The sequence below is a fragment of the Akebia trifoliata genome, chromosome 15, assembly GCF_017979445.1.
Source record: "Akebia trifoliata isolate Shusen 1 chromosome 15, ASM1797944v1, whole genome shotgun sequence".
In the NCBI taxonomy this organism is placed as follows: domain Eukaryota; kingdom Viridiplantae; phylum Streptophyta; class Magnoliopsida; order Ranunculales; family Lardizabalaceae; genus Akebia; species Akebia trifoliata.
In genome coordinates this window covers 24022294-24048437 of record NC_141389.1, presented here as the reverse complement: position 1 = coordinate 24048437, position 26144 = coordinate 24022294, and the positions used below count along the sequence as shown (strand labels likewise).

At 34.7% G+C, this 26144-nt stretch overlaps 2 protein-coding genes across 12 annotated transcripts; one reads left to right on the top strand and one right to left on the bottom strand.

Annotated features, from left to right (window-relative positions):
* The first annotated feature begins 4285 nt into the window (after positions 1-4285).
* LOC147384692 (uncharacterized) lies at positions 4286-9852 on the top strand. Of its 11 annotated transcripts, XM_086426582.1 has the most exons (11): positions 4464-4579; positions 4679-4782; positions 5240-5443; positions 5550-5788; positions 5908-5993; positions 6125-6258; positions 6387-6502; positions 6618-6890; positions 6987-8629; positions 8789-8900; positions 9676-9852. In XM_086426582.1, exons 3-11 carry the CDS (start codon positions 5245-5247, stop codon positions 9835-9837), a joined length of 2964 nt encoding a protein of 987 aa, XP_086282708.1. In that variant the 5' UTR covers positions 4464-4579; positions 4679-4782; positions 5240-5244; the 3' UTR covers positions 9838-9852. The 11 variants fall into 11 exon arrangements, with proteins under 11 accessions (XP_086282702.1, XP_086282701.1, XP_086282707.1 ...); XM_086426576.1 differs by lacking the exon at positions 4679-4782 and having other exon boundaries at positions 4286-4579; positions 6125-6237; XM_086426575.1 differs by lacking the exon at positions 4679-4782 and having other exon boundaries at positions 4286-4579; positions 8795-8900.
* A 6809-nt stretch (positions 9853-16661) lies between these two features.
* On the bottom strand, positions 16662-25643 carry LOC147384691 (E3 ubiquitin-protein ligase UPL4-like). Its single transcript, XM_086426367.1, is given in 16 exon segments — positions 16662-17060; positions 17766-17852; positions 17956-18084; positions 18162-18230; positions 18318-18398; positions 18945-19049; positions 19146-19376; positions 19468-20054; positions 20057-21498; positions 21695-21816; positions 21905-22060; positions 23346-23510; positions 23620-23778; positions 23875-23991; positions 24670-24780; positions 24874-25643. Coding segments are annotated over 16 exon segments (4299 nt in total). The 5' UTR covers positions 25546-25643; the 3' UTR covers positions 16662-16994.
* Positions 25644-26144: the final 501 nt, after the last annotated feature.

Below are 26144 nucleotides of genomic sequence, written 5' to 3'. Positions count from 1 at the left end.
ATCATAATTTGATTATTATTAGCTTTTGCACTTTGTTAATCTTTGGTATTACTTATATCTTTTCGTTGTTTTATAATTGTTTATCATGATCTATTTTTCTTATTATTATATGTTATCATGGGATGGGATGATTAATCATTCTTTGAGATCTAACATAGAAATTCTTAGGATTCATGTTGGATTTTGGGGCGTGATAATCCATGAGTTCACAAGTGGCATTCAAAGACTATTGACGGTAGAATAGTCACCTGACTCTAGAAAGAACATGATAATATTCTACAAATGCATTTAAATAATCAAATCTACAAAATGCACATTTCCCAATTTTTTTTTTTAATCTTTTCTCATTACCATGCAAGGAAAATAAGTCAATGTGTTACAAAGAAAAATAAGTCAGCTTTTGAGCACCTTTTCAAAAGTGAAGGTATGACTCACTAGGTTGTGACTTTATCTATTGGGCATTGGATTTTTGCAATGTTGAAGAGGATACAATGGATGGTTTCCCTTATGAAGTGTCTGTAGTGTACAAAAACATGCTTCTTTTGAAGGAGAGGGAAATGTGAAGGACAATCCTAATTTAAATGAGTGTGGGTTTTATATAGGGCTAGATGGGTACAATGCCCCCCCTCCCCCCGAACTTTGCTCATTTTGTAGAAGGACACTTCTATGATGCCATGAGAATCTAAAGTTGAAGTCCTTAGAAACCAAACCAAACCAAAACAAATATGTTGTAAAGTATTAGGTATTTCTTACCTTTATGCAGCCCTTGAGTTGGCAAAACTAAAACTTCTACAAATTTAACTACCTAAGTAGCAAAAGAAATACAAAGGGGGGGGGGGGAATAATCCTAGAATGATCAGAAACTAAAAGAACATACTATTACAAAAACCCATAAATTGAAACTCAAAACACCAAGGGAAGGAAAGAAATTATAAATAAGCCATTAAAAGAAAAAAAAAATCAGCACAAAGAAAGAAAATATGAACCTCTCTTTTACAGAAGAATACAACAAGAAGGTGATGGTGGTGTTGTCAAAGCATGCAGAAAAATCACAGATTTTCTTCATCGAAACTCAAATGAACATAGATCCAAACCCTTTCTTTGTAGATCAAGAAAATGGTAATGGACATAGACGAAAGCAGCTAATTGATTTCTTCAAAGTTATGTTGATTTTTTCATCAACCTAGAATAGAGAGAAAACCTTGATCAGAGAGAGTGAGTAAGTTGTTGAGAGGAGAGGGGAAGTTATAGGGAAAGGGAGTAGTTGAGATAGATAGTGTGTATGTGTGTGCACCAAAAATGAAGTGAGGGAAGGGGAAGGATTTTGTATAAAATGGTAAAATGCATGGATCCCATTGATTGGTTTATCCCACTATTTTGTCTCACAAGATTTATCTCCCACAACACTGTAAGTGATTGGACGTTTGTGTCACACACACAATTGTTAAAACTTAGTTGTGTTTTATAATATAGATTGTATAACTTGTTAATAGTTAAAGTGAGAAGTTTTATTTGGAAGTAAAGTTGGTGATGGTGTGAGGTTCAAGATAATGATCCCTTGGGCACAGAACACCACTACCCAAGACTATGTCATTTGGTATCTCTTGTGTCACGAACTTGGGTTTCCCAAGTCAAAAATTGGGTAATTTACCCCTCAAAATCTTATTGAATATTTGAGAAAACCATGTTCCAAATCGACTACATACTATTTTCACAAGAAAATGATTGAAATACCATCTTCAATACTTTGCCAAAATCTCTTGATTTTTTTTATTCAAAACTTTATCGTTTTAACATTGTCAGCATGTATGTAAAATCTTGGATTTAATTTTAGTAATTCATATAATGAATATATATATATATATATAATATATATATATATATATATATATATATATATATATATATATATATATATATATATATATATATATATATAGGCGGTTCATGGGACAATGGTTTTTCAAATATGGGTTAGAGGTTTTGGCAAAAATTGATTTACATCCATCAGAAGTGATTTACAAATTATTGGCAAAAAATTAACGGCCAACATTCTAAATCACTTTTAATGGGGTTAGAAGTTTTAGATTGGACTGATTTTTTTTTTCGGATGATCTTCCTATCATAGAGATCATCCTCACAAAAAATCAGCTCAATCCGAAACTTCTAACCTATATTTTAAAATTTTATTAATGTTACATTGTTTTTACATATGTTTTTTCATATGTCCCTTGATCCGTTCCATATATATATATGGGTGGCGTTCGGAGGCCTTAAAGAGAATCAAACATTTTTCAAAACATGGGTTAAAATTTTTAGAATTGGATGATTTTTTGATAGGATGATCTCTATGATGAAGAGATCATCCTCACCAAAAATCAGCCCATTCTGAAACTTCTAACCTTATCAAAAGTGGTTTATAAAAAATTGGATAGTCCACGATTCTTCAACTTGTAAATTAGGGTTAGAAGTTTCATAATGGGCTGATTTTTGGTGAGGATGATCTCTTTATCATAGAGATCATCCACACAAAAAATCATCCAATTCTAAAACTTCTAACCCATATTTTGAAAAATGTTTGACTCTCTCTAGGGCCTTTGAACGCTACCCTATATATATATGGGGACGGTTCGACGGACGTCTTTGAAACCATGTAAGAAAACAATGTTTGTGAGACGTTAGATTTTGAGATAACAACTACTGAGACGTGTTCTGCTGTCATTTCAAATGAGAATGTAAGTTTTACAATTTTTAAAAAAACTCCTTAGTTTTTTATTATTTTAAACTTACTCCTTATTTCTATTAACATGATTTAAAAAAAAAAACTCTCTTCTCCCTCTCTCTTCACTGTCTCTTCTCTTCTCTCTCTCTCTCTCTCTCTCTCTGAAATCAACAAAACCCACAACAGTTTGGGGAAAACCCACTCTCTCTATCTCTTACAATTGCTCACCATCCTCCCATGAAGACGTCAACAGTTTGGAGAAAACCCACGCTCTCTCTCTCTACCTCTTGATGATGTTCTTATCTTCCTTCTTATATCTGAAAATTGTTTGTGGGTTTCGTTTTATTTCCTTGTTCTAAATATGATTATTCGTTTATGTAGAAGGATGGTGTGCAATTGTATGTTGGGCTTCCTCTGGATACAATCTCTAACTACAATAAGCTGAACCATGCGAGAGAAATCAAATTCGGTTTAAAGGCCTTGAAACTCTTAAGGGTTGGAAGGCGTTAAGCTTTCGATCTGGTAGGGGATAATTGAGAAGGAAAACATGGGAAAGTATGATTGATCAGGTTACCTTGATCTCGCGAAGATGGTCCAAGATGTGGGCCTCAAGCTTTGTGTCTCATTTTGCTTCCATGCCTCCAAAAAATCATCAATTCTAATACCTCAATGGATATTCTGAATTGGCAAAGCCCAACCTGATATCTTCTTCACAGATCGATCTGCAATAGGTAGAGAGAGAGAGAGAGAGAGAGAGAGTGTGGGTTTCGTTTGATTTTAGATAGAGAGAGAGAGAAGAGACAGTGATGAGAGAGAGAGAGCATTGGTTTCATTTGATTTCTGATAGAGAGAGAGAGAAGAGAGAGACAGTGACGAGAGAGAGAGTTTATCTTAAAAAAATAAAAATATAAAAAGGAGGGAGGTGTTGGGAATTATATATAAATATTATAAAGATTGAATTGACGTCTTAGGCGATCCAAGCCGTTGTTTTCTCCAAATCCAACGATGGACACCCATTGGTTTCTCAGCAGGTTTCTTAAATGTCCCATGAACCGCTCCCTATATATATATATATATATATATATATATTGCATTTTCCTTTGACAACCAAAGACCCGAAAAGTTTCGCAAGATTTTTCGGTTGTTACTGCCAAGCATCTCTCTTGCAAAGAGAGAGTAAATCACCACAAGCACGAAGTTTTACGTTTGCAGGATTTTGCAGAGTAAACTAGCATGGGCTAATATTTCAGACCATTATTCATCTACAATCGACACACTCAATTATCAAAAATTTATTAAATTGGTCCATTATGGTTGGACCGATTAATATTTATCAAATAAATAAATAAAAATCATTTTTCATAAAATTACCTTAATTTATCTCTTATATAAAAACAACATTTAAAAAAACCGGTAGTTCACTGAGCAAACCGATTTTATTTCAAATCCGGTCGAACACGGTTGCCCAACGATTCGGTCCAGTTTCCAAAACACTAAAAGACACTAACTCACGTGATACATCACGTGAACGAATCTCTCAAATCTCATTTCCCGCTCGGCAAAGTTTTGAACAGCAAGCGAAGGAGGTTAGACTTTAGAGGTAGAAACAGAGCCCTGAAATTGAATGACAGAGCGAGAGAGAGATGGAAACCGATATCTCTCTCATAGAGATTGGCGGAGAAGATGATTCCCTACTACTACAGTTTACGAAGGAAGAGTGCAACAACAACAACAACAACAACAACAATCCTCATCTCGATCTCGATATCAATCACAGTTCAGTTGACTTCTCTTGTTCTCCACTCCAAACCTTCAGATCTAAACGCTCTGCAGATCCATCTCAAATCCATTCAACTAGTAAGATTTTTCTCTATCTTTATGTTTGATTGCTTTCTCAATCTGCATTTCTAGGGTTTGTTTTTTGTTTGAATTGTAGTTTCTAAAAATTTGAATTAGGTCAGAGAGAATCGACTATTATGATTTCGATCTCGATAATGTACAGTTGATTTCTCTTGCTCTCCACTCCAAATCTTCAGATCCATCTCAAATTCATTCAACCAGTAAGCTTTTGATCTTTGTTTGTTTTCTCAATTTGCATTTCTAGGGATTTTTTTTTGGTTCGAATTGGTAGTTTCTTAAAAAATTGAATTATGTCAGAGAAAATTGACTATTATGATCATGAACTCCGTAATAGCACAGTCAATTTCTCTTGTTTTTTCACGCCAAAACTTCAGATCTAAAGGGTCCACTGAGGCTTCTCAAATTCGTTCAACCAGTGTGTTTTCTGTATCAGTCCGATCTTTTAGCACCATTTTGTTAATTTTCTTTCTCAGTTGGCATTTCTAGGGTGTGGTTTTTATTTGAATTGGTAGTTTCTGAAAACTTTTAATTCCATCAGATAAAATCCATTATTAACATGATATGGAATTTGTTATTTTCCGGAGAGACTTGAAGTGATCTTAAAGAGTAGGTATTAATCACGGACAATATTTCTTATCTATGTACTTTAAATTGCAGATTTTATGAAAAATAATGTCGAGTCAGAGAAACCTTCTTGTTCATCACCTATAGAAGCAAACAACAAGGAGAATCTTAACAAGAACAATTTAGGAATGAAGAGCTCTAACGATGAACCACAGCAAATAAAGAGGAGGAAAAAGGGTGGAGGGTACAATTTAAGGAAAAGCTTAGCTTGGAACAAAGCTTTTTCTACTGAAGAAGGTATTGCACTTTTCTAACCTTTTCTCTTTTAATGTCTCTCTTTATATACATCAGTTGATGTTAGTGGCAATTCATCAGATTTGTTGGCTTTCTTCTACTATCTCAGGTGTTCTAAATCCACTAGAGCTATCTATGCTTAGTGGTTCACTCAGTAAGTTTAGAGGGGAGTTCTTGTCTGGTATACATGAAGAAGGCAATGAATCAGATTTGTTGGCTCTTGAAGAAAATTCATTAAATGGGTTGCCTGAAAGGTCCCTAAATAAAGACCAAAAGGTTGGTGGTGGTGGAGGTTTATTGTCTAAGACTGAAATCTTAGCTCAGAAAGATGAAGCTCCAGTACTTGCAGTTAGTTTCTTGCAAGTTTTTGAAAAGCTTTCTTTGTTTTTCGTGTCAGTGATGAAACATATTTTTTGTTAATAAGTAAGTTATTTGACTCATTTTGTATGTTAATATGTGATTCCAAGGCCCCTCGAAGGGTTCATGTAGCCAAAGCTGTCAACAGAAATGTGTCTCAAGGAGGAGGTTATCCACGACCCTTGGGTTCATCTTCATATCCTTTTCTTTTATGTTGTTATAATTTGATTAAAAATTTGATAGTTTTCAAGGGTTCTTTTAGAGTTTTATCTGTTTTTCTTCATTGATTACAATTTGAAAGAAAGTATAAACTTAACCTTGTTTTACTCAAAAGAGGCTTCCTAACACCAACACGGCAAACGTTAGAGTGAAAGACTCAAAAATCCCTAAGTTCCCAGTTTCAAAGCAAGAGTCTTCTTCAGTTTCAAAGCGCACAAAATGTAACCAAAACATTCCATCAGGTTTTTTTTCTGAACTATATTGTTATCTTTTAAAGGGTTTGATCTGGAAGCTTTACATGTTTCTTCGTGGAATTAAACTACTCATATCTACATCAAGCGAGACTGACATTTGTTTTATTTTTGTTTAGCAGTTAATGTGGAGAAAAATCGTGGACTAAAAGGGTCCACAATTAATTCCAAAACTGCTTCTAATTCAACATCTTTATCTGCTAAATCTTTTGTACTCCGTTCTGGAAAAAATATGGTGAGAACTGGAACATCTTTTGTCCTAAGTGGTTACTATTCTATGATCAGTTTCTTCATTATTAATCTGAAAACCTCTTCCCTAATTGATGGTGAAAACTTCTTCTTCTAACAAGCAGGCAAGCTCATCTTCGGTAACTAATATATCAACCAATCCACGGCCTCCAAAGGCTAGCAAAGGTACCTCGACTAGTTTGAAAGTGAATCCGGACCCTGTACTTCGTGCTGATTTACATGCTCCAACTGGTGATTCTGGCTCTAGCAAATCTGATTTTTCTCTCTCACAAAATGCTCGTAATGTTGGTGCAAATATCGTGCATGCAAAATTCCAGCCAACAAAACCATCAGGTTTGCGGATGCCTTCACCATCACTGAGACTTTTTGATCAGGTATTATAACAACCTAATTATATTCAATCAAAATTTCGCGATGAAAATTTTATGCCTTTTCTTGTTAGTATGGTTTGTGATGATTGAATTTTTCAGGCAAAAGCTTCATCTTCGCCCAATATTCAGTCTCTGAGAAATACTCAATCAAGCAATTGTCGTGAGTCTAGTGTTTCTAATCTTAGGAAACTTAGTAGTTCAAACCATGTTGATGAGTTGAAGTCTCTACATGCACCAGTTGTGGCTGGGAGACGGACTAAAGTAGGCAATGATGATCATTGTGTCGGCAGACAATATGGAGAACATGCAGAGCTAAGAAATCCTTGTCCTGATGAAGTTGAAAAAATTCAACCTAAGGAGAACCATAGACCACAGATGAACAATAAGATATTGGTTGAAGAAAGCGGGTCTTTTGAAGAATCCTCAAAAGATTATGATATTGAGAATTCAACTGTCGATCCAGAAAGTAGAGATTATAGTGGAAGCAAGATGGAAAATTCTGATGTTCTATTTCTAGTTAGCTCCGTAATGCAAGTAAAAGCAAGTGATTGTAGAAATGATAACAAGATCAACATCCCACGAGCCAAAGATTCACAATTTGAGTCTTTTGATGGTAAATTATCAGTTGAAAATCATGATTTATTCTCTGCTCAGTTTAGAGATGGCATCATTAATTGCAATCAAAGATGTTTAAGACTTGGTGATGATGCTGATGAACAAGCAGAGCCTACAAAAACTTGCCCAGAGAAGAACAATAGCATATTGGTTGAAACAAGCAGATCTTTTGAAGAATCCCCTTGCAGTAATGACCTTGGGAAGACCACGGTTAATCCGGAAAGTAGAGATTCTAGTGGAAGTAAGATGGGAAGCTCTGATGATCTACGTCCAGTAATCTCTGAAATTCAAGTGAATGAAAGTGGTGCTGGAGTAGATACACAGTTCGAGTCTTTAAATAAGAACTCATCAATTGAAAATCATGATTTGATCTCTGATACACTGTTTATAGATGCCACTGATAATGGCAACCCACATAGCTTCTCAACAGTTTGTGATCATATTGATGATCAAACTGGGGAAAAAGCAGAGCCGATGAAACCTTGCCTTGATGAAATTGAACATATTTTGCGTAAGGAAGACCATGAACAGCAGATGAATGATAACACCCTGCTTGAACAAAGCAAATCTTCTGGAGAATCACCGAAAGATTGTGGTAATTTGTTGATCAAGCAGGAGAGATTTTCTGAAGAATCAGGTAAAAATAATGATCTTGAAAATGTCACTAATAACAGTTCAGAAAGAGGAGGAAGTGAATCCAATAGTTTCCACATTCTTTCTCAAATAAAACCAGCAATGCAAATGATAGAAGGAACAGAAATCACAACAAATCAACCAATTGTGGAAGATGTGCTATTGGAGTCTTTAGATATCAATCTCTCAGTTGAAAATCATGATTCTATCAATGATACACTGTTCAGGCATGCCATCAACAATACTGACCTATTTACTTTGGGATCTGAAACATCTGTGAGGTCTAGCAAGGATCAAGCTACAGGTTCTTCAACCAATATATTAGGTTTATCAGTTCGGACAAGATCTACTGAAAGTGTCCCTGGGCGTATGGGAAACGATGGATTGAATAATATGTCATTTGACAAAACTGAAACTCATTTGTCTGAAGATAGTAAGATTCCAGATGGACTCCAGAATGGTGTGTTTCCTTCAGAAGATACGGATTCAACAATGTAAGAATTTTAAGTTATAGCATAATTCTTATTATTTTTTTTTCAAATCTTATTAGACACTATTTTGTTTGCATGTCTTAGTTATTCAGAAAAAGCCTTATTGTTAAATGCATAAAAAAGGTCATAGAGATGCTCAACTCTAACTGGATTCAATGGCAGCAACAGAAGATCTTTGGATGATTCGAAACAGGATTCTCTTGCAATGACATATAAGCTGAATGCCACACCATTCTCTGATGAATGGCTAGCTGCTCTTGAGGCTGCTGGAGAGGTAATTTCACTCTCAAGATCTTACTTTCATTAATAGGTGATACTGGTAATCCATTATAAGTAAGTATGGGTACTTCACTTCGATTTTCTTGTCTACATGGGTCATTGATGATTGATCCTTCTACGACTACGATACACCACATCTGGGTACTCTAGATGAGTCTGCATTCTACTGTGGCCTGATGAACAGATTAAGTTCTGGAGTCCACTTAGCAAATGTGTGCAAATTAGTAGATGTAACCTTCTATTGCTGTTGAAATATTTGCATGTGAAGATGTCCTTGTTGGCATCATCAAGTGTCATCCTTGTTTCCTGTTGAATATATATTTTAGTGATGTTTTTCGTGTTTAAAATTCAAACTAATGTACCATAAGGCTCAAAACTTGGATTTTTTAACAGAGCTGTTACTGCTACACAAACATTTTTAAAATGACACCCAATTTACGAAATTATTTAGAACACATCAAATAAGGATATAGAAACTCCATTCAACAGCAAAAACGAAAATGGGGAGAAATGATCTCTGTCGTCAAAGAAGAAGACAAAAATATGGGTGTGGTGATGGAAAAAAATGTGAGTGGTAATATCATCATCTTTTTGAGAAATTCTATTGGCACAAAACACCAATCCTTTTGAAATTAAAGTTGGTGTGTTAATAGCAGCTCTCATATTTTTTGAAGCATGGCAGACAATAGCAAGTAGTTGCAGTGGCTCCCTTTACTATGTTTTATGTTGAGTTCAGTATCATATTATCTTATTTTCAAAGCTTTCTGCAGGACATTCTAACCATGAAGACTGGCAGTGTACAAAATTCACCACCTGAAAAGTCTCTTCCAGAGCCTGGTCCTGGTCCCCGGTATGAACCATTTCTCTTTATTATGCCAATATTTCACTGCTTAGGCCCTGCTTATTATGAAGCAAATCATTTGCAAATGTAAATGATTTGTTGGAATCTAATTTACAGATGCTTGGTTACATTCTGATTTTTTTTTTTTTTAGCATTGCAATTATTTGCACGAACCTATTAAGCCCTGTAGATGCGTGGGCTTCGAAACCTTTGTGAATTTGAACTCTTTTACTTGGGTTTTTGAAGTCGCCACCATTCAATTAAGGTGTGAATGGGCACCATAAAATTATTTTGAAATTCATTTTTGTTGACTTGTAGTGACTCTCATATCCAAAGGATAGGTAAAGGTCTATCTAGAGTTCTAGGTAAGGGAGTTCGGTTGAAGGACAAGGAAGGTGTTAGGCACCTTGTCCCTCTCATCCTAAGATGGTTACCAATATAACCATAAATAAATAAAGTTAAAAAATTTTTTTTTTTCCAAATTTTGAAAATAAAGAGAGTTAAGGAAAATTGACTTATTTTATTTCTAGAAAATGGGACAATTAAAATGATGAGCAATCCCCTACCAGAAGACTTTGTGAGCCAAAGACTTTGGTGGGAATCCACTTGGATTCCACCATTTTGAGTCTTTAGGCTTTAAAAGAAGATTATGTATTTACTTGGGAGTAATTTTTTATTGGTTTAGTCTTTAGGAGGTGTTTATGGATTGGACACCACCATTGGAAAGACTAGGGACCTTCATGTATGATTTGTATCCCTTTTGGGATTATTTTTTATTGGTTTAGAAAGTTAGGTGAGAATCTAAAAGATCATCACCTTCGACTCTTAACCCTTTTGTAAAGTAAAATGTGGTGTGTGTGGGAATGTGTATGCATGGGATGTACTTAACGAGAGAAGATTACCTCTTAAGAGGGTTTACTCTCTAGTTTTATTACCATCAAATCAAGCAAACAAAACCATTAACTAGGAAACTTAGAAGGCAAGAAAGTAAAAAAAATAAAGCATCTAAATTATGAATTTAAATTGCATAAGTAAATAAATTAAAGACAACCTATTTTAGTGTTCTCAATGAGCTTATTAAGGATTTATAGGGGGAGATTGCCTCTAAGAGGGATTACTCTCTCCCCCCAAGCCTCTAGATAAGGAAATGTAAATCTACATTCCTAAACTAGAAAGCATGTAAAAAAAGAAAAATTGCTTGAAATTAAATGAGGAGAATATTAAGAAAGGGGAAATTAGATGGGGAAATGGAGGGTTTGACCCCACCTTGGTCTTTTCTTGTTCTTGGATTTTTCTTCTATGGATTTTGAGAGAATATGAAGGCTAGAAAGGTTTGGGAGAGATTTGAGCAGAATTTGTAATCACCAAAATGAATTTCTCCATTTGTCTTGGAAGAGCCTCTTATTTATAGGACTTTGGGAAACCCTTGAGAGTAAACTTGTCCTAAAACCTTGATTACCCAAATATTCTAGGAAAAACCTTCATGAAAAATATCAATTCCACCTTTTAACTTTGGCCTTAATGGTCTTTAATCTCTTGTAGAGTCACACCAATCTTGATCATCAAGGGTTAGGATAGTCTTTGCACCCATAATTCTAGAGAATTCTTTGAGGAGGGTAAAATGGTCCTAGACCTTATGATTTGGGTTAATTGTGAGAGATCTAGGCCAAGCGACATGTAAATAAGTTATTGGATTTTGGCCTCTTTAGTCACTTTTCTAGGATAACTCTCTAATAAATTAGGGATACAAAGGTCATTGGATAGAAATTCTAGTGAATTCTCTAGGGTAGACAAAATGATCATAGGATTTGGAAAGTGGTCAATTTACATGGAATCCTTTTAATCTTTGAAAAATGTTAGAAGGGTAGAAGAGGGATTTGCCTTTGATGAGTCTCAACAAACCAAGATTAGAGGAGGTAATTGGTCTTAAGTGGGGACTAAGCAAGACCTTGGTTTAAGATTTGGTCGTACAGGCCATGCAGCCAAGCAAAATTTAATTTTTAATGATCATAATTGATCATCTTTAATAGGTCCAAGTGGATCCCATATTTTTTAATTATCGAAAAGTCTCTCGATTTGATCCTCAATGCATGGATTTGAACGAGCTCTTAGGCTTGTTCGATCAAATTGGGGTGTCTACAAGCCCTTCATAAATTTCAGCAAATAGTTTGCAGTCCAAAAAGTGCTGCCATGGTACCAAGCAGGATCTTAAGGTGAATTGTAGAACATACATATGATGATTACTCTTCATTAAGATGCTTAAGTAAGAGTAACTAATAGATTTTATTTATTTCTTTATTAATTTTTGGATTCATTAAATTAAAGTAGTAGAAACAATATTATAAAGGTGAATGGTTCAGTAAAATACCAATATTATCTTGTATACATCATTGTTAGGAGTGAGTGAGGCATCATTGTGAACGCATTTTTTACTTTAAAGCATTAACATAGATAAAATGTATCTCTATTGAGCCCACTACACAATTTTTCAGGTAAAGCATGTTTCTTTGTAATTGTAGATGTGCATGTTGGGAAATATGTGGCCATTGTGGTTCACTGTTATTAGTAATTTGCTCTTTTCTTGCATTTGTTGTTTATTGGTCTCAAGGGTCTTTTATGCTTGTCATTCTGCACAATTGAAGATGATTTGCAATGCTTTGGGATTTAATTTTACTTTTCTTGAACCAAAAATAAAAAGAGTAAACCGATCTATTTTGTTTTAATCTCTTCCCTATTCAGACATAAAGCTGAACTAGAAGACATCAACTTGCTATGTTTGTTGAATCTGCAAAACCTGTACTTATATCTTCCTTCTGTTTCAAGGGGAAGCATGGTTTTAAATCTCGTCCAAGACCGAGACGAGTTGACAACTTGTCTCAAAGACAAGGGTTGTTATAATTTTAATCTCGTCCAAAATGACTCGGTTTCATTCATGAACGAGACGAGATACCAAAACGAGTTTTAAAATCATGAGGGGAAGCTCATAGATTCCAAGGTCGATATTTCAGTCAGCTTGAAAATGCAAATATTTTGATCCATTTAGATGATAAAATAATATGTGGAATCCATAAATAATAAAAAAAATCACATTTTTTTGTTTTTTTCTTCACTCCATCTAACTTTATTATATCTCTTCTTTAACTCACTTTATTGCTTTTCATTTTTTACCTCTTAAGTTCAAAAAAATTAATAATATCTCTTGTACTTTTTTTTTTCTCCATTTTTACCCCCTTAACCCCGAACCGCACGGGTGAATTCTAAGTGGGAAATATGTTTTTAAAAGTTTTGGAAATGATCCCAAAAAATTAATCACATGGACCCACAATTTTAGGGCCCTTTTTTTCTCTAATTTAAATTTTGGTTTTGATTAAAACAGGTCTTAATTTCAAATATTAAAGGGACCGACTAGTTGCACACCAACCTAAAAAAATCTTTTTTTTTTTTTTTGTGTGGATTTTTTTAAACCTACTTATTTCACTTCAATACGTAACCTTCAGGGTTTAGGCTTTCGTACTATACTTTGTTCATGATCTCTACTTGTTTTCTATTTTCTTATGACCGATTTTTCTCATGTTCTCCATTTTATTGTTATTATTTCACTTCCATGTAACTTTCAATGGGAAAAGAACATATGTTGTTTAATTGCTTATATATGATTAGGTGTTCAGTGTATGTTGGTTTTATTTAGTTGAATCTTTTTTATGTTGCTATATAGTTGGGTTGCAGATTTCAAGTCCATATCCACTTTTGTAATAATTGTGGACAAAGCACTTTGTAGAAAATTTGTAACTCTCCTACCAATTATTTATTCCTTTATTTATGTTTCTTTTAAAAGTTGTACAACTTTTAAGGGACACCAATGTATTTCTTGGAAAATGGTTTCAAAACCTACAACTTCGTAAATATTCATGGTTCCTAAACGACCACATATTTCTTATAAAATTTTCTAAGCCAACAATAATTTTTGTAGCCATGGTTGAGGAAGAAAGGAAAAAAAAAGAGTGCAACTTTTTTTAAATTATTTTTGGAGTGTAATCATTCAAATGGAGTGCAAAGGGTAATTTTGTAAGTGATGAAGTGCAATTGGTAATGTGTGGTGTGCAACTAGTTGATCCCATATTAAATCATGAATATGATTAACCCATTGGTTTTCCATTCTACATCTATTTACTACAAATTTTATTATTTTCTATAAATGATGCATAATTTGCTAAAGATTAAATTAAAAAATATATAAACATAGAAGTATGCCACTAATGTTTCATTTTGGTCAATTGTGGAAATGTGTTTAAATTCTATATTATGCACATAACACTCATTTGTAATCAATGGATTTATTATTTTACTAATATCTTCAATTTTGTACATATTTTTCAGGTGAAGAGAAAGAGCAATCAAGAGATAGGACCGTTTGATTGTACAAAATACACCAATCTCCCACCTCCCAACCATTAACCCACCCTACCTACTGTGCCTTTGTTCAAAGACATGAAAGAAAGAAATCTTGTTTCCCATTCTATTGGATCATTTGTCTGAGAATGGACATTCAAAATTTGCCAAAATAATATATTTTGAGCTGTAATGGAGAAGCCATTACGGGATTTGGATGTTTTATTCTTGAAATTAAAAATATAAATAATTTTACGTGGTTGTGTATTGGAATTTGTTTCCATTTTGATGAATGAGCTTGCGTTATTTCATTACAGTCATCTCCTCTAATAGTAACTATAGAAAGAGCCATACTACTTTCAGATCACCCATGCCATGGTGCCAAGATTAGCCTTTTTTAAAAATCCCTATCTCAATCGTGCTAATTGCACCCCACAGAGGATTCTTTACTGTCTCTTACAAGAGCATTTCATCCTCTTTGTCGTGTCATATGTAGGGAGTGCCATTGGTAGATGTTGAGTTTAGTTCCATCACATTGGACATTTATTGCCTTGTCTCTCTCCTTATAAGCTCTTGGGGTTCTCCACTCATTGCCAATTGGTTTTGAGATAGACCCTCAAATTTATCATGGCATCCAAGTGAGACCTTTCTCTTTTCCACGTCACCCAGTTCATAGCTTCATTTGCTTTGACCCACACATGCGGGGACATGTTGGTTTTAGTCCCACATTAGACGCTCATTGCTTTGTCTCTTTCCTTATAAGTTCCTAGGTTTCTCCACTCATTGCCAATTGATTTTGAGTTTGACCCCTAAATATTTTAGTGGAAGAGAAAAAAATAGCAAAAAAGAATTCAATGATGAATGGGAGCAATCTATTTTTTTTTTTTTTTTGGAGTGATGAAAAAGAAAAAGGGCGATGTATTTCAATTGTGGATTTTGGCTGATCAAGAAAAAGATGGAGTGCAATCTTTCTTTCTTTCTTTTTTGTTTTGAAGTTTAATCATATGTACATATGGAATGTAGGATGTTTTTTTTTTTTGTGGAGTGCAATTGGTACTAGGTGATCTATAAGTCTGTAACTTGTCGTTCCTTTGGAAATAATTTTTTTTTTGGCCAACTTGTTTTCAATTTAAAATTTGTAAATACCCAAATTATTTTCCATTAGTTAAAAATTAATGATATATAATAATTACTTATAGTCTGAAAATCATTTGTTTAAAAAAAATTCAAAAAAAATACTTAGACCATCATTGTTTATTGTTTCATAGAAATCATAAATCAAATTTAATTAACAATTTAAACAAATATTAGTGTGATTGATGTTTAGGGATAATGTGCTGAGTGAGACTTAAGTGAACAAAAAAGAGGGATAATCCATCGTCATCCACACTTTCAAAAACAATTGGACAGATTTCAATGGGATTGGAATTAAATGGTGAAACAGGGTTTTCAGTGTTGGGTTTATTAGTAGAGAGTTGTTGGATAGAATTTGTCAACCTGAAACCAAACTGATAACGAGTGGTATCTGATTTGGGTCTAATCTGGTAAATTATTTGATTGGAACCCAATATTTGGTTTAGTATTATCCAATGCCTATTGGCAATTAGTTCTGGAACTGATGTAATAAGAAATCGAGTACTAATTGGATTAGATCATTATTAATCCACTAACTTGTTGGATCGGGTCCACGTCAGATATATTGAGATCCAAACTTGGTGATAAAATATTGGATCCCAAATCAGTGATCCAAACCTTAAGTATATAGATCCAACCCAAGTTATAGGATTGTATCAGGATCAGTCAAATTGGTGTTAGATCCAAGTCTTTTGAAAATCCAATGTACAGTAGGATTTTTATTTATTTTTAAAGAGGGAGAGATTTCTTGTTATAATTAAATAGATGGATTTTTCATTTCTTATAATAATCAAAAAGAAAAAAAAAATTGATAATGTATTATGAGGCCCATAATTGATTATTAATTCCCATTAATTGATTATGATAATTGTAGGGGTGTCAATGGATAGTTGAAAATTCGAATCCAATTCGAATTTGAATTCGAAAAATCGGATGCGGATTCGGATATTAACATTTCGAATCCAATAATATCTGATTCGAAATAATATATAATATATATTATTTTATTTTATTTATTTATTATACAAATAAAATAATATAAATAGTATAATATGTAATAAGTTTTTTTTAATAATGAAAAATCAGTTGGATAAGGAAAAATTATGTTTTTTTTTATATACAAATTATTCGAATTCTAATAGAGTTTTAGAACATCTGTCAGATTCAAATTGAATTTGGATATCAGATAAAAATTTCGGATTCAGATAGGATTCAAATATTACTGTATTCGAACCGTTAAGCATCGTTTGACAGCCTTAGATAATTGTCACCAAACTGCACCATTATTCCCAATTTCGTTAGTTGTTCTAAAAATATAATATCGAATTCGTGTAAACCTTCATCTCTTATACAACATTCGGAAGTCCAAAAGTACAATATAGAAGTAGAAAATGGAAACAAAACAAAGATGAACTAATTATATTATCTTTTCTTAAATAAATTGATTCAAGAATAGGTCATGTGCTTCAAGAATAGTTACTTTGACAACAATCAAAGTTTGGTACACAAGAGATCAAAAAGATGTGAGATGGAGATCTCACAAGAGGCTCTCTTCTTCACGAACTTTTTATTAACTAATTACACATCTCACCAATTTGTAAGATGGGGTCACACAATCAGCCCTTCTGCTGCCACTGCCCTACTCCTTGAATTAATTTTATCTACACAGCTGCCTACACTAATAATTACATGTTTATGTACCTTGAAAGAAGAGGTTGAGAGAAGCTAAGAGAGGTGGAATGAACCCTGTCCTTCCTTTATAGCATATAAGAGTCTCTCCCTCATTATCTCCTGCAAAACGTCCCCACAATCAGAATGTAATAGAAAAAAAAAAAAAGGGTTTTGTTAATGTGTGCCCTTGGGGGCCATGTTAAGGTGCATTAAATGCACCTTGGAAACATGTACTTTTGGTTGGAAAATGCTGGAATGACACAAACGGAGACACAGAGGTGACAAATTTGATGTGGTCGTGCGCACATAACCGTAGATGCTTTTTACTCGTATCTCACGGAAAAGCATCTACAGTAATGTGGACGACACCACGAGTTTTTGTCACCTTTGTGTCACCCCAGCACAACTCTAGTTGGTAATAATAAAAAAATTGAGGACAGTTTTTTTGTTAAATCAATTCCAAAGGCGCATTTAATGCCCTTTAACATATGCCAATACCATAGAAAAAAGAGTCCTATTAGCCTTACTAAGGGCCTTGGGCTCACCTTGTACCATCCAAAAGCATGATATGATGCTTCAGGGTTGTATAGGAGAAAATTCTATCAACTTCGGAAAAAAAAAAAAAATCCAAAAAAATTATGATGATCACTCTTCATTAAGATGAGGGCTGTGGTGTTGGATTGCTAATGTGGTAATCCATTTGAGCAAAACAACTCTCAGTAAGGCTTAAAATCTTACTATGTTGGTAAGGAAAAAAAATCAATAGTTTGAGTTCCTAATTACAGATCTGAGTTCTTTTCAGGAATAAAGATTAAGGAAGGTCACCTTGGAAGAATAAGGAGGGAGCTTCAAATAATTAGCACAAGTCATCACACTAGGCAAGTCCCCATCAGCCCATTCACCACTACAATGCTGTTGAAATGTAAAAAAAAAAAAAAGGATATATTTAGATAAGATTAGTAAACAAAGTAGGCATTATCAATGTAATTAATAAATGATGGCCATTGAAGCGGACCTTGCGGACAATTGTTAGTTTCGGATTCAGAGAAGCTAAGCCTCCGGGTGGGAGCCGAGGTGTTCCAGTCACAAACTGAAAGAATGCTCGTCGTTGGTCGCCTTCAAACTCTCGTATAATTTCTAGAAACTGCAATATAATGTGAAAATGAGTAATTCTCAATGTGTAATAGATGGAGGAAAGGAGTTCGATAGATTGATACTGACATTAATAATGGGAGGACTGCTAGCATTGTAGCCATGATCGAATTTGATTTGATCGAAGAGTTCCTTGGACTGAAGAAAAAAAAATAACAACCATCACATGTTAGTATCATTCAAATATGACACATGTCAACAAATCAAAACCACTAGTATACATACATCCCATGCATCCCGCTCGCCACATAACAAGTGCTCTAGTTCCTCCTCGGTGAAAATTTGAAGACTTTCTATTGGGAAGACCTGAAAAAACAAGAAATTCTCAAATGAGTTGGCATGATAAATGGCAAACCATTAATTAAAAAATCCAGTATCAAGTAATAAAAGCAAGTGAAGGCAGGGTTTCGATCCCACAAGAAAGTTAGTAATTTGTGGAGAAAGTACTCTAGTTTTATAGAGATTCCTTTGTTTATGGACAAATCTAACCACATTTGTGGATTATAATTCATTGTTTCTAGGTACAAGCTTCCTGCTACTTCTTGGTGATTGATAAGAATCATACATGCAAAGTTTATATAAATAGGCTCCAAATCTCATTAGACAATCCATAATAACCATGTACATTTACTTTGAATGTTTCGATCTACAAAATCATGTATATTGTCTATTAAATTCTCTTTTTTTATATATAATTATTACTATTATTGCTTAAAGGGTTCATTGTTATGTACAGGGACTGTCTACATGCCAATATACCTGTTTGTTAATCAGATGTAGCATGTAATTGTGGTATATGTTTGACATATTGATAGGTTGTGCTAATAGAACAACACATACAATGGAACAGACCTGGTTAAACCCTGATTTAAAAGCTTCCATTTGTCTAACAATCCCACTATTAATGGTTGCATCCACGGTCATTGAAACATATTCTTCCAAGTTCATCATATTTACCTAGCAAAGACGCACAAAATATGTTTTAGTTTGTATATAATAACTAAAGAAATGCTCAAGAAAGTAACGTTCCTCACAAGGGGAACATATGCCTACCATTTTATGCTCATATTCAGATGTAACCAAATAATCAGGATACCCAGGAAGACTAAAATCAAGACAAAGATCCTCAATTCTAGTGTTCCGGAAACATGAGCCAGATATAAGCGTCGTATTCGTCCCAGAAACTGACTCCAAAATTCTCTTCCTACCAACAAGAGCCTGAAACTCCAGCAGAACTTTTCCGAGTCCAGGATCAAATAACTGGATATCATATATATCGAGCTCCTATGTAAACAAACATAATTCGAAGTTAGCATTATTGGGAAAAGTTACATGCAAATGTACTAAAAGTTTCAAATAATAGTCGAAAGAAAACCTGTTGGAGAATAAGTTTATAGAAGGTTTTCGATAGATGCAGATCGAGAACTCTTCTGTCTTGAAGTGCCTTTGCTACCACTTGTCCAAGAAGGACAAACTTTTTTATAACTCCGGAGAATTCTATCCCATTTGAAATATTCATTCCATCTGACCATGGACGAGGAAAAAGCCCCAAAGGAGCCACCACAAGTCCAGATTCTGAAGTGCAAACACTAAGATCTTCCCTCCACATACCGAGATCAATCTTCTGAAACTCAGCACTAACCAAGGTATAGAACTCCATTGTAGGACCCAGGCCCGTACCAACTTCATCGTGGTATTCCACTTCAAGAATAACCTTATGATGGGCATGAAAATCCATCATTTTTGAGGCACAATGCAATATATGACATCGGCAAACTTGAAATTTTTTACGTGGTAAGCTACCAACAAGTGATTGCCTATCATTTGAAGTATTTGAATTATAGTTAGCTGATTTTGGCCATGATGTCAACGTGAAGTACTTACATCTTGCCTCAAAACCAAATAGGAATGGGCATGAAGCCATTAACTGGCCACACCATGAAGGCATACAACCAATTGACAGGCCAAAGAGTCCCGCATTTGTTGTTCTAATTTTTCAGTTAATTTATTGCTCATAAACTCAGTATTTGGAACTGTTTGGACGGTCACCCTTAAATTATCCAAGTCATCATCTTTCCCTTCTGAAAAAATGTTGCTCCTTGCACGAGACATCAGTTGAAATGCCGATTTGTTTAAGCCTTCCAAAATTTTCAACAGAAACAATATCTCATACAAATCGCTTGAGTTGCCCAAGTCGCAACAAAGTCCAACATTCTGAAGAAGATTTTGATGATTAACTTGTTGAGGTTCCACAGCATTTCTATATGTTACTTTGTACACTTCATCCCAGAATCTTTCTCCCACAATCATATCTTGTTCTGCCTTCAATTGTAGTTGGAGGATTGCTTGATAGATTGTTAATGTTCGGTCGATCTGTCTCCCATTTAAGTAAAAGATCAATTTCTGTGTATCTTCTGACACGCCCTGAAGTTGATCTGCTGACCTAACTCTAGGCCACAGAAAACTTTCAACGGCATCAAAAGAAGAAAAAGGTTCAAGATTTTCAACACCTCCATCATACATGCTTAGGGATGCCTCTCCGTCTTCCTTCACAAAACGAACTCTTATGCAAGGAACCTTCGAACGATGTACTTCTGGAATAGTAGCATAGTTGTTTCTTGATCTGGAACCATCACTAAGAATAACAGGGAAATTTTCCAAGGACGATAATGCATTTTGAAGTTTCCGTACTAATACAGCTAGAGGCATGTCTTCCCAATGTTGACTTGTTGATGACAGAGAAAACCTAGCGAACGTTTCGAACCTCTTTGGTATAACACGCAAATGATTCAATAACTCACAATGATCCTCCTTTTCTTTCAGATATCGGCCATTTGTTAGGTAATTTACAGAAGACTTCACTATACCACTTTCAATAAACTCAAACGTGGACATGGATTCCGTAAGTTCCGCCATTATTTGACCAAGTATGTGGGACATGTTCTCTTCTTGTTCAGTGCAAATATCACTATTCATGGAAATGTTCACCATTTCAGATAAATCTCCACATGAGGTTCTTAGCTTCTGAAGAATTTGAGTCAATCCTATTTTAGAGTTATGTGATTCTGTAGCAAAGAAGGTGACCTTTATGTGCTTCGCCATAGAGTGAACAGAATCATTCTCAAGCTTGCAAGTTCCCTTTCCTGAAGATGAAGGCTTATCACTACTGTAAGCATAACATAAGCATCTAATGTCGTCCTTTTCAGCTAAATTTTGGTTTGAGCTTGATGAGAGGTGGGTACTAAACATTGATGGTGTTAGAAGTGCATCGATAGCATAAACGACACCCTCTTTCATAAAAGAGTTCAACAAAAGATCACAGTGATCTTCCAGGAGAGTCTTGACAATCTTTAGAGCTAAAATCAAAACATGGTGATCCTTCCTAGCAAATACCCCAGCCAGAAAACTGCCAAATAATTGCAGATGAAAATGATTAGGTTCGACATATTGTCCAACAAACACATGCCACATAGACACCATATATATATATGAAAATGATAGACGTCATATTTTGCTATAGGAATGGGACACCGTTCTGGATTGCAACTCTAAAAAAATGCCATATTTAGCCACAGAAACTGAGACAAGGAGATATCATTCACCTAGATATGTTGGTGGTTTTGAGCAAGCCTTGAAGCATATCTAATTTGCAGAAATAAAATAACTTGTTGATGATATAAAGGCAACCATAGCAAACATGTAAGTTTGCACCCGAATTAACCACCTGTTGCAAAAAATAAATGAAAATGTTACTATGCTGTGGAAAACAAAAATAAAATCACAGTGAATACTTCAGCTATAAAAGAACCAACCTGGATCAATAAAGGAAGAATGTCTATCCCAAACTGTCGCAGTAGTTCAGGCTGACGCAATAAAATATTTTCCTTATCTTCCACCACCTGATTATCTTCATCTTTTCTCACCATAGGAGGAAGAAGCTCATTAATTAACTTCAGAACTTCACGAACCTGTAAAAACATAGTATTGTTATCTCTCAGATACCTTATATAGAAAACCTAATAGCAATCGTTAAGTAGTGTAGCAAAGCTTTGCCTAGGCAACCTGTAGTGCACCACTTTGCCTGTTCAGGACCGCTTTATAGTTCATTCAATAGTTAGGTTGCTTATCTAAATTTGTGCCTTCAGTAATTCAATGACGACACTACAAAAAATAGGATTCATGTCACTGACCCCACCCCAGTTCTTGGGATAAAGTATAGATGATGAATTGTACATTCCTGCTTACTGGTTCCATCAATGGTCTTCTATGCAAGGTGACTAAAACCATATCAATCAAACTCTCCTCATTCATCAACCTTAATGGCCTCATGTTGACTGAACCTATTCTACGAAATGTTGTTTTTTGATTACCATATCCATCTTAATGGCCTCATCTCGACTACACCTGTTCTATGAAATATTGTTTCTTGATTGCACATTTCGCACTCTAGAGCAGGTTTTAGCATCACTTTATAAAAAGTTTCCTCAGTTTGATTGGGATGCATTGGTCACAAAAGACCCCATAGGAAACTCTTCAAATTTGCCTCCCAGTTCTCTTTTATTATATCTATATATATATATATATAGGTTTAACTGTAAAAGCAGGTTTGATCCCATGTCTGAGGTATTAAGATTTCACCATGTCTCTGAGGTGGTAGCTCTCATTTATGGACAGCATTCTAAATATATCCCTCCTTATGTATAATATAAGTAAGAAAATTAATCTTACCCCTGGATTACTTAATCAAAAGGGGTTTGCCTATGCCAAACATTTGTTTTCTGTGTAGGCCGAATGGTGAGTCAGGGAATCATATTTTACTTCATTGTGCCTTTAGTAAGAAAATCTGGAATGAGTTCTTCCTGATTCAGTTCTTTATTTGTTCTCGGGTTGGAGCTTTAATGTATTCTCTGGGAAGAAAAGGTATCTTTCGTCCATTCTCCCATTTGCTATTTGTTGGGGGCTTTGGAAAGAGAGCAATGAAAGGGTTTTCCAGGGAGTGGAGAAATCATCTTATGATGTCATACTCAAGATTTTGGGCTTGCTATTCCCTTGGAGCAAATTGAATAAAGATTTCGAAGGGTTTTTTTAGAGGACTTCTTCAAGTGGGAAGAGCTTTGTTCTGTGTAATGTAGTTGGGCTGGTTTTGGTTTGTTTTTTTCTTTTTTCCTTGCTTTGATTTTGGTTGTTTTTTCTTATAACTAAGAGAATAAAAGCAGACAAAGTACGAAGCTCGTAAAGTGTAGGACTAGAAACCTGATCAGATTGTACATCACCACCCACAAGAGAATAAGCTATGCTGTGTGAAATGTCATAACTAGACAACATATGCTTCAGCGTGCTGGTTATATTGAGCTCAAAAAGACTCGTGACAGCTACAGCAGAACCAGATGCAAGTCTAGAAAGGAGTCCAATCAAACCCTGCAAACCATTATGAACCAAATGAAAAAAAAAAAAAAAATCCTCACGTGACAAGTAGAAGCTAATTCAAAAAAGAAAATATAAACAAAGTATACAGAGGTTCACGTACCGTGTAAATTGGTTGGTTAAGGGTGGTCCCGTTGTTCATAGCAATAAGATTAATGACTCGTTGAATCAGGCCATTGTTACAAAGTTCATTGAGCATCTCAGAAGAATGATTCATACGGTCCACTATTCGTATCAAACAAGTAGCCACATTTTCAACTAGCTGTGGGATTCACATTTTTACAAAATGTAACGATGAGTGGAAAAATTAATATCAAGGAACAAAGAAACTAATTAAATTAATGTAATATATGAATACCTTTTGGTCCTCATATTGGAGAAGATTGCATAAAACAGGAACAGCCTCCACAAATTGTGAAGAACACGCAGATGGAAGTTTCTTGCATATATTCACAACAATGGAAAGTGCAACCCTCTGATGAAGTAGAAAAAATTAGTCTTATAAGTTAGTACCAATCCGCTAAGCGTTTATCAATTATTATAGTTTTGGTAGGGAACATATTGTGGACTAAGTCGCAAAGCATGGTAAGCAAACAGGATTGATCCCATGAACTTGCCATAAAAGGGTCATGCCTCCTCCCTACCAAGAGAACATTGATGCACCCATCCACCCAAAGTTTTATAAAACGTGCCCGATACACCCTGTGATTTGGGTACATGTTGATAGGCAAAGTTTAAAATATTATATCGATTGAATGTTTCGGTTAATGATAAGGCATCGGCCGATATATTCGATACATTCTGATACATCCCTGAAACATTCAATGTTTCAATCTCAATATTCCGTATCAGTCTCAGCCGATACAAATACATTCCAATATTTTAAACCATGTTGACAGGCATGAAATCACAGGGCATGTCAAGTTAGCACTCATCAACACTAAAATGCTTCTTTGAATCACACCCATTTCAAGAAATTATCATGAACAAATAAAACCAAGGTTTTGTATTTTTATTTCAAGAGAATCCACTTCATTAATGAGAATCTACTCAATAATATAAAAATAAATCCTTTTCCAACATACTAGAAATTACACCTTATGCTACAATTTGCTCAACTAAATCACAACAAAATGGAAACTTTTTTTTATACCTGAATGCTTATGGAGAAGAAATCAATATAATTTAAAACCGCCATGATCGCCCCGGCTTGTAAGCACTCAACTGGATGATTATGAGATATCTTCTCCAATGCTAGCAAACACTACAAAATGTAAAATTCAACAAATTAAAATTACTTCCCAGTAACAATTACATAAAGCTTATAGCAAATTTTTTATTTTTTTACTGATCATACTTGCTCCGCCAAGTCCAAATACTCGATAGCCATTAATCTTGCACAAAGAGCAGAAACCACATCGTTCTGAACAAGAAACCTAGCCGATCGAGGAAACGCATCGCAGAGATAAGTAATCGCTCGAATTGCAAGCAACATTATATCCGGATTCGATTCGTTCTTAGCCAATGCGACCAGAATTGGAGCAAGAGATTCCAACATGAAACCAGTGAGAACGAAATCCACTCTAAAAGATAAGAAATCGCAGAGTTCTGTTAGAGCAACAAGATGAGTATCAGATCCAGCATTTCCATCCATCAAACTTGCCAAAATCGCTAGAAATTTCTCCTCATCACCACCAAATCTATCCTGATTTTGCAAATTTCTCTGGTTTTGATCCGATTCATCTTCTTCTGTATCACTAACAGAATAATCACCATCATCATCATCATCATTAAAATTATCATTATCAGTATCATCTTCTTCGGTTTCGGATCGATCAGAGAACGAAGAAGAAATTGAAGCCTCCATGTTGTTGAAATCTGGAGGTTTTGAGATTGAATTAACGCAAATTGTGTGATTTTGCAGAGATGAACAAGAAGAAATTGATCTGGAATCAGAGGAACTACAAGGTCTCTTATCAGATCGTAATCGAATTTCTAGTTCGGTTCGTTTTCGATTCCGATTTTCCATTAAAGAGAAGCTAATATAGCTTCAAATTCTGTAAAACTGAAACTTCTAATTCTAATAGGAGTGAGAGAGTATCTCTCGGGAAGTCGAGATTAGAATCCTAAAAGGTTTCTATTTCGTAGTTCTTATACTCTTCTATGGAGTGTTGTTTATTGTACATTTAAGGTGCACTGAGTGAAGTTGGCTATTTGATCACAACCGTTGATTGGGAGTTATAAAGTCTTTCGATGATTGATGGTCCATTGGATTGAAGTGAATTGGGCGTGTTTGGTGTGGACTTTCTGTGTCTTTTATCGAGGAGACCCTAAGCTCAAGTAATTTACATAGTTTCCCTTGAAACTAGAAAAATTATTTTGTAACTTTATTTTCTAAACTTAGTTGCATAATCTCCCTTGGCAATCTTATTTATTGTTAAATGGCAGAAATATCCCTAGCTATTGATAAAATATATAGGGCATAATTATAATTTATAATTGTATAGAGACTAGAAGTCCAACGTTGTACACCAATTACTTTTAGAGAGCTGATATTGGTACCCCAACTTTTACTTATTACACCCCAATTAGAATTAAAAAATAAGTCAATGAGTGAGAATAAGTAAA